At 47.2% G+C, this 19,705-nt stretch overlaps 2 protein-coding genes and 1 long non-coding RNA gene across 4 annotated transcripts in view; 1 reads left to right on the top strand and 2 right to left on the bottom strand.

Annotated features, from left to right (window-relative positions):
* Positions 1–227: 227 nt before the first annotated feature.
* LOC134145705 (uncharacterized) lies at positions 228–814 on the bottom strand. Its single transcript, XR_009959666.1, has 2 exons — positions 751–814; positions 228–493 (listed from the first exon to the last, which is right to left on the bottom strand). It is a non-coding gene; the product is annotated as an uncharacterized LOC134145705 (long non-coding RNA).
* A 4,492-nt stretch (positions 815–5,306) lies between these two features.
* Positions 5,307–7,088, bottom strand: LOC134145728 (ubiquinol-cytochrome c reductase complex assembly factor 5). Of its 2 annotated transcripts, XM_062585557.1 has the most exons (3): positions 6,999–7,088; positions 6,510–6,682; positions 5,307–5,689 (listed from the first exon to the last, which is right to left on the bottom strand). In XM_062585557.1, exons 2-3 carry the CDS (start codon positions 6,658–6,660, stop codon positions 5,622–5,624), a joined length of 219 nt encoding a protein of 72 aa, XP_062441541.1. In that variant the 5' UTR covers positions 6,661–6,682; positions 6,999–7,088; the 3' UTR covers positions 5,307–5,621. The 2 variants fall into 2 exon arrangements, with proteins under 2 accessions (XP_062441541.1, XP_062441542.1); XM_062585558.1 differs by lacking the exon at positions 6,999–7,088 and having other exon boundaries at positions 6,510–6,884.
* A 333-nt stretch (positions 7,089–7,421) lies between these two features.
* The window catches only part of NT5DC2 (5'-nucleotidase domain containing 2), a 31,057-nt gene continuing 18,773 nt past the window's right edge, over positions 7,422–19,705 (top strand). The window contains exons 1-4 of the mRNA XM_062585126.1: positions 7,422–7,730; positions 15,808–15,992; positions 16,744–16,818; positions 18,821–18,876. Coding sequence (XP_062441110.1) covers positions 7,463–7,730; positions 15,808–15,992; positions 16,744–16,818; positions 18,821–18,876 — 584 coding nt within the window. The 5' untranslated portion in view covers positions 7,422–7,462. The remainder of the gene's footprint in view (positions 7,731–15,807; positions 15,993–16,743; positions 16,819–18,820; positions 18,877–19,705) is intronic.

Below are 19,705 nucleotides of genomic sequence, written 5' to 3'. Positions count from 1 at the left end.
TTCTCGGCAGGGCTTTGCGCTTGGAGGCCGTGGCTGAGGATCACCTGCAGGGCCAAGGCAGGGTTCATCTCGGCAGGATGTAGGGGTATAGGGATATTTTTCTAGATCAGTATTTACTAATATCTTATTCCTAATGGTGTATGTACTATCCTTATGGCTCCAGAAGGAAGGCAACTCTTACGACCAAGTGTCAGGATAGGAAAAAAAAAGGAGAAGAAAGAGGGAACTTACCTATTTATGTACTTTCTTTTGCTTATTTCTAACAGCCTGTTTTCACAGAAGGACATTTTGACCAGCTAAAGAGAAAACTGCGGCGGCAGTCCGGCACCCTGCTAGTCTCAGCGCTGCTCCCTGGGCAGCAGCGTGTCGCGCTGAGCACTCCCTGCTTATCTGACCGGGGACACGCGATCGGACGTCGTGGCTGCTGCCTCTGCCCGCTCCCCCACGCAAGTACGACGAGACTCGGTTTGGTCCAGTTGCTGACGCCACCCAGCTGCAGGCAGAGTACAGAAAACACCCTACGCTTCAGCTCCGCGCTGGCGCAGCTCCGGAAACATCCCTCTGCAGGAGCCAGTTAGGGAAAGCTGCCGGACTCTGGCCCTCTTCCTCCAAACCACCGACTACTGCGGACGTGCCCAAGCCTTTGGGATAGCCCTGGTCCCAACGCAGGGACTGTAACCCGCAGCCTGGTTCCCTCCTCGCCACAGGACAGCTGGGTACGGAAATGTCCGTCGGTGGGCGTGGGCTTACCTGGCTGACGGTCAGCAGGCGGCCCTGGCTCTTCACAGTCATCAAAACAGCCTGAAAATGTCCCTGGAGGAAACAAGAAGCTCTTGTCAGTGGAAGAGACTTGCGCAAGGCTCTCAGTAAGCATCGCTTGCTGGCATCTTCTTCCCCAGCTGAGCAGGCCCCCCCTCCTCCAGGCGCAAGACTCCTCTTCAGAAGTTTGGCGAGAGAGCAGGAAGGACGGGGAAGACGCCAACCTTCCCTCGCCGGCCCTCCCATTGAAGGCCTGCCGTCACGGCCGCGCTGCACCAGGGCTAGCGCCGCACCAGGGCTAGTTACAGTGCAGCTGGGGGAGCTGGTTCCTCCGTCCCGGGGCGTCTTGGGCAACTGCGCTGCGACACCAACGTTGACCCAGGTGCCGGCGCAGAGCCCAGCGTTAAGCAGCCCGGGCGGCAGCCGCAGGAGGGCTCCCGGGAGCACCAGCACATCCTCCTTGCCTTCCTTCCCCCACCTTCACTTTTTTGCTCAGGACATCTGGACAGGGTGATAAAAGCTGTGTTTAGGGCGGCATGCGGCATGCGCAGTAGGAGGAACAATCCCCCATGCATGCAGCGCTGCAATAAAGAATGCCTGCTTTCTGAAACTTCAAACTAAGTTTTAGGGAGTTTAATTTGGGCCTGATTTTATGGCAACATTTTGGAAACCCAGATGGGACAGTGTCTCTGAATCTTGACAGATCTGTGGGATTGCAGGACCTCCAGCCGGCACCGAGGATTCTCAGGGAGAGCCTCTGATCCCCGGACCGAGGCATTCAGAACAAGACCCCTGGGAAGGTAAAGGCGTTCTTTCATTGACTTTTTGGATGGGTTTGAGTCCCCATCAGTTGGTTGCCTGCCTGCAAGGCATGGGCAAAAGCCACGCAGGGTTGGGCTATAAAGGTATCTAAGGGGTTCAAGTCCCCTAAGGGGTTCGAGTCCCCATTGGAAGGGGGTCGAGTCCCCAGCAGATTGAAAAAGGGGTTCAAGTCCCCAACAAACTGGGAAAGGGGTTCGAAGCCCCAGTGCCTGTGGTTTGTTAGTTTGGTAAAGGGGCCCAGAGCTGGTATTCTTCTTATGTATCATCTGGTTTGTTTGATTACAGTTTTGTTTATCAGAATCACAGTTCTGTTTCACGTTTTGGATCTGTGATATTGGTTAACTATCGATCCCAAATCAAATAGGTGCCAGATCGTCTAAGGGTGTTAAGGGCAGTATTTTAAAGAAATCACCTTGAGGATGTGTCTTGAAATAATGGAAACAGATTGCCGGAGCCCTGGGTGGGCTGGCGACAAAAGGATATTGCAATCAGCGGTGGCCGCCGCATAAATGAGACGATGGGCAGAAGTGGCCTGTGAGCAGTTCTTTGGATTATAATACGATGTCACAACTGATGCTGTTTTTAAGAAGGGAAAGAAAAAGGAGCTGCAGAGGGGGTTGGAGTCCCTGTTGGGAAAAAGGCGCTGCAGAGGGGGCGGGAATCCCTCTCAGCAGGAAGCAGAGGGGCGAGTCTGAGTCCCTCCCCTGCCGCAGCTTTCGGAAGGTGCAGCCTGACCAGCGTAAGGCGCACGAGCAATGGGAAACGTCCCCGGCGACGCCCTTAGCCGAGGTGCTGGAGAAGGGGAACACGACTGACGGAACGGCCGGCTTGTCAAATGAGCGCACAGTTACGTTACGCCAGCGAGATCGGCAGTTTGCAACAGAAGATGGTACTCCAGCACAACGGTGGCCACTGCAAGGGACTTCTGATCAGGAAAATTAACTTTTCTGCAATATCCTCTAGAACACAGGTTTCCAGCTCAAATGGATTACTGGTATGTTTGGGATAACTGGGCATGAGAGCATCTGAGCCAAGAGGGAGGGAGGAAAGGAACCCCACCAAAGGTAACGCCTGTACAGGCAGAAACTTGTACCTCAGACCATGCTCCAAAACTTTCTGCATATTTCATATGCCTGACAATCTACCCGTCATTCCTTCTCTTCCTCCTCCTAGCTCTACTTTCATGAAGTCCCAGAGTATGCAAGCAGCATAGAGCACAACACAGACCCCCACTTCAGTGAGAGGCATCTAGTTGGGGTTTGCATCAAGCTGGCTACAGGTTTTGCAGTTGCGCTTGTCTGCTCTCTGGCCAGGCTGTTCAGCAGCTCTAAAGGCAGGCTCTACAGCCGCTGCGGCAGCGTTAACTCCTGCCAGGCTGTGGAGCACCGGCTACGCTGGACACTGCCTGCAGGGACACACACCTGCTTCCACCTGGTAACAGGCTCGTGGCCAGAGAGCCATCCTAGCACTGGGAGCAGAGCTTGGGGAGGCCCCAGCTGACCAAGCGTCTCCAGGTCTGCCTTTCCTTGGGACACACAGCAGCAGCAGCTGGTCTAGTCAGCCCTAGACCTGTCAGGCGCTCAGCACTGCTTCATATGAAAGTCTGCAAGTTATACTCCTGGATGGCTTTTGCACTGCAGAACAGAAATGATAATCTGTTCCCAGTGCTTGTAAGAGTTCCAGCAACATGAAGGAGCACTCTCACTTCATCTCCAGTGCCTATTGTGCCAACAGCCCGAGTGGGGAGAGGGGAGAGATCTGGAAGGGGGGAGGGAAATGGGACCAGTTGACTCAGAGAGAAAATGGGAGAAGGATTAGGGGGGAAAGGCAAAGAGCACAGAACCAAGAATCAGCAGGGAGGAAACTGATGAAGACCTCGGTTTTGAGGATTGGGTGTAGACTGAAACAGAGATGAACTCCTCAAGTGTTTGGTACTGGAATTGGCTGGGCACTGCAACTTTCAACTACTCATCCAATTCCATTGTTATTAAGGGAGAGGCAAAAAAGGAAGGGAGTAGAAGGGTCAGCACGACAAAAAGCGTTGTGGAGTCCAGAATACAGTTCAAGATTTCTAGATGTCAGTCTTCATCTTCTGCCGTCAAAGATCTGTGTTGCCACATGGCTGAAATGGAAATGTAAAGGTGGAAAAATGGACTTCTTTACCCAGTGCAGTGGTCACAAAGGTCAGTGATACACAGCTCCCTTGCACTAAACTTCTTGTGAGCGACCAACAATCCTCCTTCACTTTTGTCTGCCTAACTTGACACGCTAAACTTAACTTCCAGATATGCCAAGCTATCTTGCAGCACTGTTTCTGATTGACAGCTGAAAGAAAGAGGAGCTCTGAAGTGAAAAACTGCACCTGATTCACTGATATTTGTGAAACACTTATGCCACTACAGGAAAGCTGCAGGGAGAAACTGATGGTGTTTTTCCCACACCAAGCTCCTGAGGTAACTGGGGCACAAGGCTTTTTCCTCATTTAAATAAACAAACAAAAAAGGCAAAAAATAAATAGGTAAGTAAGTTCCATGGATAGCAAGTACACTTCAGAGGTAGGAGAGTGCTCTAGAAGGCTTGAAAAGCAAAAGCAGATGGAGCCCAATAATTTTCCAAATGCTAACTGTGGCTTTCAACTGATGTGTTTTATGACATGTATTGCTACGTTTGATTTATTCCAGTGCAATGAGCCATGACTGCAAAAGGAAGCTTGTGCGTATGTAGTTCAGCTTGGGCTCAGCCTCAGAACCTAAGTCAAAACCTAGGTTCTTATTAGGGAAAACTTCTGTTTTAGAAGCAAGCAGTTTGCTGTCCATTTAAACTATGCAGAGGCACAGTCGTATCTTCCACATTATGTCCTTCAAAGACAACACAGAAAGCACAATTTTTAAGTTTCCATTTTTAAGCTGAACACCTGCATCAGAGCATCTTTACAATAGCAGTTTTCTCTTTAGCTGGTCAAAATGTCCTTCTGTGAAAAAAGGCTGTTAGAAATTAGCAAAAGAAAAAAAAAAAGCACATAAATAGATAAGTTCCCTCTTTCTTCTTTTTCCCTATCTTGACACTTGGATCATAACAGTTGCCTTCCTACTGGAACCACCAAGACAGTACAAATATACCATTAGGTATAAGAGCAACTGCATTATATACAGTCCTCACTGATGAATACTGTACCAGAGGTAACTTTCAGCCTAGTCACTGACATGCTCCCACAAACTTCAGATCTAATGTTTCACCGTTAAGCAGGCTAGAAAACAAAAAACTCTCCAGGACTTCCCTTCTCCGGTGAGACACTGATCCTGCAAACAGAATCCAGGATTGCTATGACTGCTGTGGCACCTTCCTCCAAACTTGTGTCTGTTAAAAGGTACATGCATCAAAGAAATCTTTCCCTGCAACCCTCATATTGCATAATTGTTAGAGCAGCAGCAAAGAGTAGTAGAGTACCTGTAGACAGCTGAGCCTAAATGCAGAGATGACTTTCCAGATGCAATATGGGTGAGTAAACACTGATCTAGGAAAACCCTGAGCTACTTTGTCCAGTTTATATAATGGAAAGAAAAATCTAAGATGAGAGCAGTTTTTGTTAATCCAAAGCAATCTAATTAAATATGAATGTTTCTATGTGCCAAGAGATTACCTAGGCAATATGTGATTTACTTCTCCCCCACAGGTCCTGTTGTAAGACTGGTGTCTGATAAAGCAGAGAGAAAGTGGTAGCAGGATTTTGTTTGTTCAGTCTAGTTTATTTAGAAGAACTAAACAAACATTAAATAGGTGGCACAAGCCTAAATGCAATGAACTATCCACTGCTGCATATGATTTAAAAAACAAATTATCAAAGAAAAAAACCAAGAACACCTTAAGTGGATGATGAAAGAATATACTGCCAAAATCTCCTTAAACTTTTATCATAAACTTGTGGATCATAACTCATCTTGCAGGGATAAAATCTTGCACCTACCATTCCTGTGGCAGTAATGTTTCTTTGATATGAATATGCCTGAAGAATTCAGGATATTGGCCTTGAAATGTTTCAGCTAAAAGTCATTTTTTTCCATCCTTGCCTCATACTGTCTTTCAGATCGTTTCCTGCGGTAAACATCATCTGCAAAAAAAAAGACTATATTAGCAATTTCCAAGAATATGATGGTATTAAATGTGTCTATTCTCTCAAAATTTTTCAGTGCCAATTTCCTCTTGCAGACACTGACAGGCAACCGAACATTAAAGTCAACATGAATCATTTTAACCGCTTAAAAAAAGCTCATTCTTCCTCTCATCTGCGCTAAAGTTCTTCCCCTGGGTCTTGATGAAATGTTCTTACAAGAAAACTAAGTTTCCAGTGTGATAGTGTCTTTTATTTTTAATTATTCTCTTGGGAAAATAGACAATTGCGAAACTAACTGAAGCCAACAGTAAATTATAGACACAAAGTCCGATGCCTATGGTGTGCTAGCTGCTAGTGTGCTTCACTGTTCTATCTTTTCTTAAAAACAAAGGAATATACCCAACTTCACTCTTCCTAACCATCCTGCTTGCCTCCCTCCCCAGCTCTCCCCTCCCAAATATTCAACCTTAAAGGTGAATTGTGCTAGAGAGGCAGAATCTGGAGTGTCAAACCCTAGACTGGTGGGAGAATTGGTTGACTTCCTGCGTCTTTAAAGTCCTCCAGGTCAGGACATCACATCAGACCCGCCACATCATTCGATGTTTGTCCCCCCCCCCCGCATCTTCTTCAAGCAGAATCCTCTACATTACGTTGACCTCTAGAGGTGCTGTGGGGCACAGGACTGGAGCAGAGCCCGTGGCTGACGCAGGACTGCCAGAGCCTGCGAACGGGGGAGGGCGGTACGTTGTCCGAGTTGTTTCGGCAGTGAGCAGAGCGACGCATGCGAAGGCGCCGCTGCGCTGCGGCCCTCACTTACAAAACGTCTCCTTGCCAATACGGACGTTAATCATGAACCACTCCATCGCTCCCCCGAGGAGGAAGAAGAAAGGCAGGAACCGGTAAACGCCGAAGCGCCGCTTCCCGGGCACCAGCTGCAAGAAGCGCTTCACCTTCGGGCTCACCACCATGACCGGGTCGGGACTTCAGGAGCTGCTCAAAAAACAAAGTGGCAACAAGAAAGCGGGGGCGCGTGGGAAGAGGAACGCAACGTAAAGCAGCCCCCAAGGCGCCGAGGCCGAGCTACGCCCGTGAAAAGGAACCCCGGCGGCCGCGGCGGCGAACAGCGGGGCGCGCAGGGCCGACCCAGCTCCCACCGCGCCGCCGCCGCACCTCCTCAGACTCCCAACGGCCGTAACCGCCCCCGCCTCCCCCCCCCGCCCCGCTCGGCGGGGCGCGCAGCCAATCAGCACAGCCGCCTTCTGCGCGCGCGACACCCCCCCCCCCCCCCCCATCGCGCGCCCCTCACCTCCGGCGAGAGCGGCCGGGCAAGGCAGCGCGAGCCCCGGCAACAGCGCCGCGGAGGGGCGTGCTCGGCGGCCACGTGACGCCGCCTCAGGCTGCCCGCCGCGCTTGATTGGCGGGGAGCCGCGCCGAGGGGCGGGGCACGGCGCGAGGGGGCGGGGCGGGCGGGCGCCCAGCGTGCTCGGGGCTACCGCCGGGGGCACCGCCCCCCCCGCCCCGCCCTCCCCTTCCCTCCGCGCCCGGCGCTGGCGCTGGCGGCGCGTCGGTGACGGGCAGCGGCGCCAGCGGCCCCCCCGGCCCGACGTGGCGCCGCCGCTCCGCCCGCCCCGCCCCGCCCCGCCGCCCGGGCCCGCCCGGCCCGGCCCGGCCCCCTCGCGCGGCGCGGCGCGGCGCGGTGCGGTGCGGCGGGCGGCGAAGACCCGCAGCGCAGCGCCGCGGCCGAGCGCCGGCTGCCCCCGAGCCGGGCCCATGGCGGCGGTCGGCGGAGCTCTGCGGCAGGGCGGCGGCGCTGCGTCGCGGCTCCTCGCCCTGGCCGTCTCCTGCCAGAGCTGCCGCGCCAGGAGCGGCCCGTGCCCCGGGGACGGCGGCCACGGCCAGCCGCCCGCGGCCCCCGGCAGAGCCCGGCGCGCCGCCGAGCCCGGCCCCGCCGCCGGCAGCCAGCCCGTGGCGGCCGAGGGGGCCGACACCAAGACCTACTTGTGGGCCCGCTACCACGAGATGAAGAAGCTGGTGTATGGTAGGAGCCGCCGCTGGGCGCGGGGGCTGCCGCGTCCTTCCCCTCCCTTTCCCTGGGGTTTTTCCCCCCTTTGCCTCTTGGTGCCTCTCGGTCCGCGGCGGTGCCGCCTGCGTGTCCTGGTGGCTCCTGCCTAGCGAGTCTCTCCGGGCTGTTTCTCGTCCTCGGAATCGGGCCCTGGTCTCCCTTTGCCCACCAGGGACTTCCCTGTGGAAAGTCACACGCTTCTGCTGCTCGGTGTTTCAGGACGAGGAGCGCACGGGGGGCTCCTGCACAGCTTCGGGTGTCGCCGGGGTGGATGGCCTCACTGGAGGGCTGGCTGCGTTGTTCTCTAGTTTGCCATTGACTGGCATAGAGAAATTTAGCCGGACTAGGACCAGCAGTTGTGCTGAGGGGTCCCGGGTTCACCCTGAAAGCCAGTGCCTCGAGAGCGAGCGCGGAGAAGACTGATGCTGCAGCTGCTGGGATGTTGTTTGTGCTGCAGGTGTGAAATGGCTTTTTCTCATACACACGTGTTGTTGCTCCTCTCACTGAGATGTTACTTAGATTCATCAGGTGGGGGATCTCTGCCACCTCACTAAGCAGGGAGGAAACACATGCCGCTTGCTGGGTCTGCCCATGTGTAAAAATAGGGTGGTGGTCTTTCAGGCAGCAGCAGATCTTTGCTGTATTGGATTCTCAAGATGTGAGAAGCTGGCTTTGATGTCACGATGACAGGGAGCGTTTTCTTCTTATTTGTCAGTTCTTGCAATGTTGAAGGTAAGCACCGCAGAGAGCTGGCTACCGTGACTTTGCCTCTACTGTTGAACAGTTCTCTGTTAGCTTTTTGCTTGTGTCAGGCCTTGGTAAGGGAAGGCAGGCAGTCATCAGCCTCTAGAGGAACCATCTTGCTATTTGGAGATTGGCATATTTTGTCATTGATTCCTCCCCAGCTCCCAGTACATGAGATTTGACCTAGAGTCTAGAGTACTTTGTGATACACCAGTGTAAAGGAATTGGCTGCTGATCCATTGGGATCTCAGTCTCTGGCTGTTTTCTTCCAGCTTCTGCAGGATGTATGTCCCTTTGCCCGATCCGCTGAAGGAGGTGCAGTGTGTTGGCAGAGTACTGCAGCTTTATGTTAAGTTCCAGCTGTAAGACTGCGTTGTGGTTTTAGCCCTACAACTTGAAAGAAGTTCCAGCTGGCAAGACTTGCAGTGCTGTTTGGACCTTCATAACCTCAAAGCCGTTCTTCTTTTTCAGAGTGGTATAAATGCAGATAGGTTACTATCATCATCTCTTGGCAAAATGCTCGCTTTATTATGCGACAGATTGTAGTGTCTACATTCACACAGTTACAATTTGTTGGGATGGGTATGGTAGAGTTATTTTTATTTCTCTGGATGGGGAATTAATCGGCAGGACTAAATGCAAGATGAAGTTAGATGAAGTAGCCCATTTGCAGACAGGGCAGACTCTTTGCAAGTCTTCAGGTGATTATGTGATGTTACATGATGTTACCTACGGAGGCTCTCATTTGTTTAAGTAATAGCTCCCCAGACCAAACTTTCAAGACTGTGCTGTTATTCAAATTTTGTCAAGAAAAGACAAACAAAGTTGGTCCAAGATGGTTTCAACTGCTGTTTTGACAACTAAACTGAATCGTGCCAAATCTGGCATCAGTCCATTCCTTTGTTATCCTTCCTTTTCTACCTTTGGTGTAAAAGTGAGCCTCTGTGCTTGGAATAGGAATTTGAAAGGTTGGTTGTGTTGAAAACATTGTCGCCCCTTGATCCGTCAATATCGAGTTTAAGAAGATTCCTAAAAAAAAAAAAATCTGTGGTGCCCCTGTCTCTGAAACTCCACCTTTCTGTTTTGTCAGTTACTGCTCTCAGTTTTGGGAAAGATGTCCCTGTCGGTAGAATTTCTTACATATTTTCAAGCCAGGTCTTGCTTAACAGCCTGATTTATAGAGCAATTCTACATTTTTGCACAGAGCAGATTCCAGTGCTAAATCCCGCTTGAGCTGGATAGGGAAAGGTGTGTAGGGAGAGAGCATCCTGGGTGGAGGGTAGAGCTGAGTGGTGGTGCAGGTTTGGCAGCAAGAGCTGACGTGTCAGAAGTTCTCAGCTTTGCAGAAGTGCCCTGCACTGTTCTATTCACTGTTCTATTCGTCTTGAATGTGGTGATACGAAAAACGTAGCTATGCCAAATGTGCTGTTTATCCCCTCTATCTTTTGCAAGACTGACTCTTAAATTATAACAGGAAATGAAAATACAGTCTTAAAAATACTGCTTTCACTTACTGTGATTCTTTTTCTCTGCCAAAAGAGGCAGGGAGATGGCGTAGTTCAAGACTTACCGTATTTTTGTTTGATGATACCCAAAACATCGAGGAAGGGCGTTACATTTTATTAGTAAGCACTGTCAGAAGTTTTGCAGTCTAGGAAATGTACAGCGTTGAAACTCAATGGAACTGGAAAGCAAGTGAAGATTTACCCTGTGGAGAAATGAGTAGTTTTTTTTCCAATGTCTTTTAAACTTGTAACTAGCCACAACAAATCAGATTTCCTGAGAAACCTTTAAAATAATTGTTAACTTCTTACCTCCACGTGGCAAGCTTGAGTGAGGTTGAATGTCAGAACTGCTGAGAACGTTGACAAGTTTGCAGTAAAGATAGTGTGAATTTGGTTAGGCGTTGGTAATCCTGAGGATGTAGGTTAGAGCTGCTTCTTGTTCTTTTTGGTTTACGTGGCTCGAGAGTTATCTTTGCATCTAAATCAAGTTGCAGGCCACCGTCAGTAGCACGTGTCCATCGCATCGGGTACAGCAGCGAGAGAAGACGCTTCCGTGCGGCCGTTCCACTGGCGATTCCAGCGTGGTGGAGAGGTGGCTTTTGCAATCTAGCACATTTTGATTCTGAGCGTGTTCCTTATCTCAAGCAGGCATAACGATAAAGGACGTAGCTCCCTGCCCTGCAAATCGCTTAGTTGCTGAGCACGGTTTACAAGTCATAGCATGCATGGGAGATCAGAAGTAGCAGCCAGTCCTGGAAGTGTGATCAGTTACGTTAACTTCCAAATTCTGCTGCCTTAAACGTAAAGGCCTTTGCTTGTGAAGAGTGGTTGTACAAGCGTTTGTGCAGTGCCTTTGTGAATACAAAACATGTCATTTTTGAATAAAATGGTGGATTTCTTACTATTACTTCTGGTTCACATAGATTTCATTTGAAGGAACCTCCGAAATGTTCAGGCATAATTGTTTGAATCGAAAATGGTACTCCAAAGGAATTTTCAGGGTACTTTTAACACTGTTCCTCTGTCATTTAATGCTCTTTACGTCATACTTCTGTCTGCCTAGGCAAAGCCTGCCCTGCTGGTGGAGGTGTCTGTTTTGGCTCATCAAGATATTCAATAGGCATTGCTGTGAAAAATCACAAAACAACACTTCAAAGGGCTTGGAAGTGAGAAAGAGAAAACTGGCTGTTTGTCTTTAGAAAGCAAGTATGCAAAGGAAGTTTTGGATTTATGAGGGAGACAGAGAATTGTGACCGTGTGCTTTTTAGTATTGCTCTTTTCCAAATGGTAAATGAAAACTAGTTTTACAAAGAAGTTAGTGCAGATTTCTGCTACATTAGACCTCCGGGAGTGCAAAGGGAGTGAGAGATGGTATAAATTGCCTTTTAAATGTGTTATTCTTAACCAGCATGCTGGATCTGAGACTGAGAGAAAAAGAGCATTTCCTGTGTCTGTACCCCTGAGAGCTCAGTAAAGCACAGGAAGCGTTTGGCACCTCCTGGACTGGATCATTTTTTGAATCAGAAAGGGCCATGGAGTCTCTTGAAGTCTCCAACAGTTGTTCACCCTTAATTACCTGCATTTGTTCCCATCTCCGCTGTCAGGCTGGGGATTGAGTGTTATTGCTGTGCAGCAATTGTGGGCTATTGCCTGGAAAGAGGCACTTGGGCTGTCATGAAGAAATGCCGACTTAAGCAGCTGATTCATGCTAGCAAAATGAAGTAAAAGATGTTGTGTGGTTACCTTGCTTTTATGCCCAGGCATAAAAACGATGTGTAATCATACATGCCTTCTTGTGGTCTGGCTTCGTTGTTGGGTTTCATCATGCGTTGTAATTGTGAGGGAGCTGGACATTGCTGAGTGCTATATATCTGCATGCACATGCAGATGCTTCCCTAAAACAACAGCAGAGTTGCAAATGAGAACTAGTTGCAAGCAGGCAAATTCCAGGGGTTTGTATCTGTTGCAATAGCTCTTTTTTTTCCCACTCCTTTCTCAGATGTATGCACATCAGCTCTCTTTTAGATCATACTTCCTGGGTAAAGTGCTGAGTAGACAGTGACTAACTATGTGATTCTGTCTCCCTTTCCAGTTGAGATTCAGATGGAAAGAGTAGTTGGGAATAACACTATTTTGTAAGAACCCAAACTTTTTTTGTTTTTTTTTCCTCTTGCTGTGATTTGTCTTCTCTCTCCAGCAAAGATCTCTTTTGGTGGCTTGGCGGGGCAAAAGCTATCTTTCTTGAAGAATAGCGTCTTTGTTGGGTTTTAGAGGGTGTTGATTTTTTTTTGTTTGACTTGGTGATAGCCATGCAAATTAAGGCAAAGATCCCTGGCAGATTACATGCCGAATCTCTCAGCAGAGCAGCAGTGTCTGAGTCTGAAGCCCAAAACTTCCTTTAGCATTCAGAATTTGTAACCCATAAGGTTTAAAAACATAAAACCATAAGGTTTAAAAACAAAATCTGTATTTGATTATCATTTGAAACCTGGTAAAGAAGTGCTGATGGCTGACTGTCCATCACGGCAGCATTGCACCCAGCTTTTCTGCAGCAGTTTGAGCCTGTGGAAAAGCTGCATAAGAGAGTAAAGAGAAGGCTGAGGGGTGACCACTCTGTTGCCTTCAGAGCTAGACTGTGAAATTTCTGGACAGAGAAGGATTTTGACTCGACTGACTGCGTGAGAGAAGATTTGACAACGGATGAGTTCCAACTGTGTCCATGGCGGAGTGAAATGTTCAGAACTGGCAACTCACCGCGGCACTTGGAACGTGTCCCTTGCGTCTCCCCAAGGTGTTTTTTAATGATCGGTGTGTGCCTGTCACATCTGTAAAAACAGCTAGCCACCTGGATACCTTGTGTTGGTAATGCCATCCTGTGAAAAGAATCCCTATGAGCATCATGATTTGGAAGTAATCCGAGATGGCTGCAAAAGAGGGAGTCGTTTCTAAGGAGATTCAATACGACAGGCCTGCGTCCTGACCAGCTACGTGCTGTGCACGTGTTCTTGCAGATGTTGCAAGCTGATGTTTGTACTCAGCCAAATATATAGCATAAGCTCTGGATTGCAGTGAAGAGAATCTTCTCTCCAGGATATCAGTGACTTTGCAACTGCTGCAAGTTAAGGTGGAGGGTGACTGCGTGGAAAGAATCAGCTCGTAGTAAGCTGTTTGTAAGCAAGTCTGTGAATTTGTAAGAGTTTGGTTCGGTGATGATGATGTGTGTTAGGAAACATAGCAAGGAGACACCTTTGTGCAGTGCTGCAGGAAGGGTACGCAGGGAGCACGTTCTGGTTGAACCAATGACCATAAAGCGTTTTTGCTAGAGCGTGCATCTTCAGCTTTTAGGGAGACCAGAGAGAACATGCTGTGTAAGTTTGTAGCAAAATGTCTGAATGGGATAAAATCAACTGGGTGGGAGGCTGCTGGAGAACAGAGGCTGGGTAGGTTTGTGGCCCTCAGGGAACATGACTTCATCTAGTGGGTCTAAATTTACTCCATAGATCATAACGTGGTGCAAAGTTACTGCTCCTGGTTCTGACCACGGATAAGATTTACTCCATGTGCTTGGCTAATCTCAGACAACCCTTTCCTTATGACAAAATCATTCTGGTTCTCTCAGCTTTTACAGATTGCATTTTTGCAAAAATTGCAGCTGGCACATTGTTGTATCTGGATGTGTTTTGTGTCTTCCGCAGGGAGGGACAGGTTGCAGGCAGTGGTGTTTTGTGCTGCTGGCAGGCTGTCTGAATGTGTTGTCCCAAATCTGTTAGCAAATGGCGAAGGATGGAAGAGGTTGATCTCTTTGGAGAGATACAGAAGCAGCAAGTGGGGTGTAGCTGCCATAATGAAAACTGCTTTCGTTAGGGTAAGAAAGCACTGCACGGTTGCACTGTGGTGTGATTAAGGTTGTGTGTTTTTCCTTGTGAAAAAGAAAAGTGATGCCCTTCAGGCACTCCATTCCAAATCACAACATGCGCTTAGAAAAAGATCTTCTCACAAGTTAACATCAGGAGGTGAGGACAGGAAGTGGAGGTCTATTTGTTTATGGTGTAGAAAGCATTTTTGATGAGAGGAGGAAAGTTGCTATCATCTGAATCCTTTTATGTTTCCTATCTTTTACAAACCCAGTGGAAAGTGCTCTCTCTGACTGTGTTTGCTGTCCTCAGCCCCTTCCAGGAAGTTTGCCACCAGCAGTGTGACTGAAAGAGGGCTCTTGTTCTTGTTGTGTAGGCAGTAAGTCAGTCCTCCTGCCTTAAAATACTACTTTCTGGTCTTACAATTCCTCTCCAGTTGGTGTGGTGAAATGCAGTTGAAGTCCAAAGGAAAGTGAACTAGGAGAGAGGCTTGGATATGTTTTTGTAATGCTGCTTTTCCCTGAAAAATAGGTAATATATATCTGAATCCTCTGTTTCTTTGGTCACCTCTTTGGATTAGTCCTCCCAAATGTACTTTGGATTTTTTATCTAAAATCTGTACTGTTTTTAAGTTCTGTAATAGTTCCAGCCCTTATCTTAATTGAAAATGAGTGCTATTGCTTTCTAATAATGCTTGTTTTGTTGTAGATTCGGATGAAACTTCATTTTATTAGCAAGGAAGTGTTAAAGAAGCTAGTACAAGGCTTCTTGCTAAAAGCCAGAAGTTCAGGAGGGCAGGCAAAAACCCAACCCGCCGACACTATGGAGACTCCAGAGACGTCTGTTCTTTTCCCATGGTTCAAAGACAAAATTACCTGTCTTTGAAGGGGGGTTGGGGGGGATCGCTCCTTCCCTTCGCTCTCCCTTAATGTGGCTGTGAGCAGAGCATCCATGACAGGGATCTATTTTTATTGCTCTGTCTCGTCTTGCAATGGACAGCGCTCTCAGAGCAGGAAGCTTGAGGAGGGGGTCTCTTCCTGCCTTTCCTGTTGTAGTGTGGCTAAAGCTCTGAGCTCCCTAGACCAGCTCTGAGAAAGGATATAAAGGTACTTCAGCTGCTAGGTCACTTAACCCTCATTTTCCCTGCAGTCCAGGGAGCGAAGCATTATTCACGAGCATCCTGAACAGGATAACTCTGTTCTAAAGCGACAAACTGCATGCGTGGACCGAGCTGTTTCCACCCCTGTTTATCAGAGCAAAGCAGATAACTTGTTGCTATCAGTGTTACGTGCTCCAAGAGTGGTTTAATGTTTTTCACATTCGTGGGGCTTTGTACAAAACTTTGCTTTATCCTGCCTGTAAAAAAAAACCAAATACCCAAACTGTAGTTGAAGGATTGCTCGGTGAAGTCTAGCTGCTTCTGTGGGAAACAAATGCCAAAAGGCAAACTTGAAAATTTCTGGTTTGAAGCAGTCTAGGCTTCTTTAAGAGGAGAGATGCTTGTTTGTGTTGTTCAAATTCTAAGAGAAGAGAACGTGTTTTTCTGATGATATGCTTCATATTTTTTCTGATGATATGTTACAGCTGCCTTTCACATAGGTGAGCCTGTTGAATGTGCGGCTGCTGAAAGCTAGAAATCTGACGGTCCAAAAGGCCTGGTCTGCTCTGTTTTATGTAGGCCAGGGGGACCTGGGAGACATTGCTTTGTGTCAGAAGATCAGTCTTAATTAAAGCGGTTAGCACAGTCACCAAGCACAGCCGGAGGTTTCACAGTGCATTTTCTCATGGGGAGGAATATTTGAGCTACTTACGAGCAGCAGACTTCGACAGCAGAACTGTGGTCCTTTGCTGCTGCTGTATGGTACTTCCAGCTGCTGCCAGATTCAGAACGAAAGTTTACATTTCAGTGATCTCTTCCGTTCCTCTAACCTCTCCTGTTCTCCCCTTTAGATCTCCTTCCACCGGGGGTCTGCAATCTCCTCAATCCAGCCGCTATCTACGCTAACAACGAGATCAGCCTGGGAGATGTTGAGATCTATGGCTTTGACTACGATTACACATTAGCACAGTATTCTAATTTACTACACTCTATGATTTTCAACACTGCCAGAGACATCCTGATAGAACAGTTCAAGGTAATGATCTACCGAGAATTTGCTTTCAATCTTATCTTTGTGACTCCCCAGACTCATTTGTAAAGTGCAGCATTATCCATGTGTCGATTACTTGTTTTATTGAGATAAAAGCCATGTTTCACAATCTTTGATTGAAGAAGTTTTTGCCTGTATACAGAATTAATCTCCTTTGGGACGTTTTGCTGTGCTCTATATTTCTGAGGTTTTGTATATATGGAGAAGGAACCTTAGTCTAGAAAGATCTGCTCTATTTTCCCTAACTAGGTGCACAGAATTGTGGGTTTGAAGTATCCAGGCTGGATAAATATGAACTGTGGGCCAGCACTGAAGGACTGGACATGCACAGGTTAATGTGGATGATGCTGTATACCATGTCCTATAATGAATACCCTATTTGCAATAGGTGACTGCTTATGCATTTTCTTCTGGTCGTATCTTTTTTTTTTTTTCGAGAGGCTCTGCAGTGCTATTGCTTTGCCACATATATATATTGAATGGAGCTTACCAGAAGTCTCCTCACTGCCTGATGGTATCTGTTATGTTTTTCCCTTACGTAAGAGGAAGCATTTCTGGTGAAATGTTTCCCTTTTTGCTGTAAAGTTTTTAGCTGATCCTTTACGTCTTTTTCCTTGATCAGTTCATGCTTGTTGTGAGAAAACGTGTAGGCCTAAGTCAGGTCCCCAGGCAAAATATCTGTGTTGATACTCAGTACTTACGTCTCTGATGATATTGTTGTTATGTGTCTTCTCAGTATCCAGAAGGGCTTGGGAAGTATGAGTACATTCCAGGGTTTGCCATACGTGGACTTCACTATGATGTACAAAAGGTAAGATATACTAAGTTCAGCCTCCTGGGCTTTTTCTTCCGTTACGTGCATGTATTTTTAGTAGAAATTCAGTAGAACTGCTTATAGAAACTTTAATCACAAAACTGTCAGTGAAATGCATCGTCTGAGTGCCTGTATCTTTCATTGTGTGGGTCTTATCGCAGCCTTGGGAAGCTCATAAGCAAATGTCTTTTGTGCCCTCCTAGCCTCTAGCACAATGGGGCTCTTCAGTGAGGATCTCTGGTAAACATCTGTGCCCATTTTAAAGCCAGTCAGTTATATGCACAAACTACGTAACCCAGGAGGCTTGCACAAGAAAATCAAGCTTGTTTGTGTGATCATTTCTATTTTAGGGGATATTAAAAAGACAAACCTCAGTCCTGTATTTACAACCAGTGCTTGCTAGGAGAGGCATTATGTCTTACTCTAATGATAGAAATGACTTGTCAGGAGAATGCTTTAGGAAGTTATCTCTTTTTTTTTTTTTTCCTCTCTTCCCCCCCCCCCCCCCCCCCCCCCCCCGCCCTCCCCTTCAAAGAATAGGAGTGCCTAGAAAAAGATCCAGGCTACTTGAGATGCATACCTAGGAGCACAGGCAAGCAAAATGCAAGCATTTGTTTTAACCCTTTTTCAGTTCTTTGAAACAATTCTATAAAAGCTTAATGCCCGGTAATGTCATGCTGTCTGCTGCAGCCAGGCAGTCATCTGGGAGCTGTAGAGCCAGGAGCTTGGTTATGGAGAGCTTTGAGCAAATTCAGGGAAGTAGGCAGTACAGGCTAGAGAGTTTATGCTACTCTCTAGTAAGGAAAAAAAGAGAGAAAGGAAAAACTTTATAGAGATTTCCCATGTCTTCTGTTCTTGCTGAGGTGACAGTAAGGCAGCAAGACCATTCATGAGAGTAGACCTCTGGTTTTGCAAAATAATTTAATCTAAGAGAAACTGAAGTTGTTATTTTTGTGTAAATCTCTGACTAAAATATCAGAGGAACACGAAGGTACTAGCGTAGCCAAGCAAAGTGCCCTTTGAGTGAGTGGAGGATGAGAACCATCTGTTCTCAGGATCAGATTTTCCAAAACGCACAAAAAACTGGCTACTGCCTGGCTACTGCCTATCAAGTAAATCTTTGAGCATTATTTGCTCGCACCCGCTCACAAAGTCGTGGGAAATCTGCTCACAGTGTAACAAACTACGCTTACGTGGTATAGAGATGCAAAAATGTGAGTGCTCGCTCTGTAGAATCAATTACCTTGCACTGTGGTAGGAAAGGGACAAATAGTTTTGATGCTGTGTCCTCATTTGATTTGTAGAGCAATACTAGATCTAGTGTGAAGCTGCTTTCTGTGTGGTACAGAACTTCTATTATGGCTTCTGAATGATGGATGGGGAAAAGGGAAGGGATGACTCATGAATAGAGAGTCTGATACAAAAGCTGTGACAAAGCTCTAATGTTACTGGCCTGGTCTCCTTATGAACTTAGCTTAAATGTGTGTTGAGGAGAGGAAGAAGTAGTGAAGGGGAGGGCTCCTGCATAAAGAAAATGACTAGGCGTAGCTGCACTCAAAGCCAAAACTTGTCTCCTTAGTTGTGCTTAAGATAAACGTGACTGCATATAGATCTCTTGTGCACACAGAAGCTCCTTTGGAATGTTTGTGCTTTTCGAAGGGAGATAACAGAAGATTGTCTGAGTCACAGAAACATTGTCCTATCTGTTTCTTTTTCAACTGCATTCCTGCCCACTTTGGAGTGTAACAGGCAGGGATATTTCAACTCATGGTAAGGTGATTTTTTGGCCAGAGGGCCTTATAAAAACTCACAGTGTGGACAGGCATGTGTAAAGGCAGATAGGGATTTAGGGATAAATGCAGCTTAAAATAGATAGTTGTGTGTTGTTTATGTTGAGTTTTATTTTCTTACTGTCATTTGCTTGGAACTTGAATCTAAAATAAACTTTAAGTGTTAAGCCCACCTAACACTGTCAGTAAATATTTTTCCTTCTTCACAGAGTCTTCTGATGAAGATTGATGCTTTCCATTATGTCCAGTTGGGGACAGCATATAGGTCTGTCAGTTTTGCAAGTCATTTTTTAAATGCCCATATACGAAAGGTGGATTGCTATATTTGAATGTAGGTTCATGACTTCCTTTTCTTTCTTTCTTTCTTTCTTTTTTTTTCTTTTTTTTTTTTTTTTAAGCAGAGTGCAATCTTGTCTGGCTTATCCTGTTTCCACTTGCTTCAAGTGCTTACCTTACATATAATTGCAGAGAGTTACTTTTCTCAACAGTTTCAAGCCAAGTGTGGGTGGAAAGAGCTGAAGCTTTTTGTAATGGTTAATGACACATCCAATCATGCACTCTGCTTGGTGTCAGGGTTGCAGCTACAGCAAGTCTGGGTTAACATCTCTGAGTAAGCTGTAAGCTAGGAAAGAACTCCTCCATCCATGGTCTACGTACGGGCCTGTCTTCTCAAGGCAACAGAGTGTCCCAACAGTGGTATGCTTTGCTGTGTCACAAAGCTAAGAGGAGAGTGATCTCGATGTGCAAATAAAAGTTTAAAGCAGTGCAGATATGTCAGTAAAGTAGTGGCATGTCAGAATCTGGGCTTAGTTTAAGGCCTAGCTTGACCTATTTTTCTTCTCTTCTGTTATTCTGCAAAGAGAACTGGGTGTGGATTGGAATTACTGGCTGGAACAGTGCAAAGCAAAGAGACTGTTTCCACAGACTGTGTCCAAAAAGTTGTGGGACTGGACACTGGGAGAACACCCTGCCCCTATGTGATGTGCAGTTGGTGCATAAGTAGTTATTCATACGTATCTATAGCAAAGCTCCTGAAAAATACTGTGTTGTATTTCCTGAGCATGGAAGCCAGTGGATTTTTTCTTTAACTCTGC

This window comes from Rhea pennata, chromosome 12 (assembly GCF_028389875.1).
Source record: "Rhea pennata isolate bPtePen1 chromosome 12, bPtePen1.pri, whole genome shotgun sequence".
Lineage (NCBI taxonomy): Eukaryota > Metazoa > Chordata > Aves > Rheiformes > Rheidae > Rhea > Rhea pennata.
Note: the sequence above shows the minus strand (reverse complement) of the source record. Positions and strands in the feature narration are given on the sequence as shown.

Bases quoted from the DNA above. Each gene is read 5' to 3' on its own strand.
- LOC134145728 (XM_062585557.1), bottom strand. From the start codon at position 6,660: ATGGTGGTGAGCCCGAAGGTGAAGCGCTTCTTGCAGCTGGTGCCCGGG. The intron at 5,690-6,509 runs GTAAGTGAGGGC...TTTTTTTTGCAG, and splicing joins TATTGGCAAGGAGACGTTTT to ATGATGTTTACCGCAGGAAA.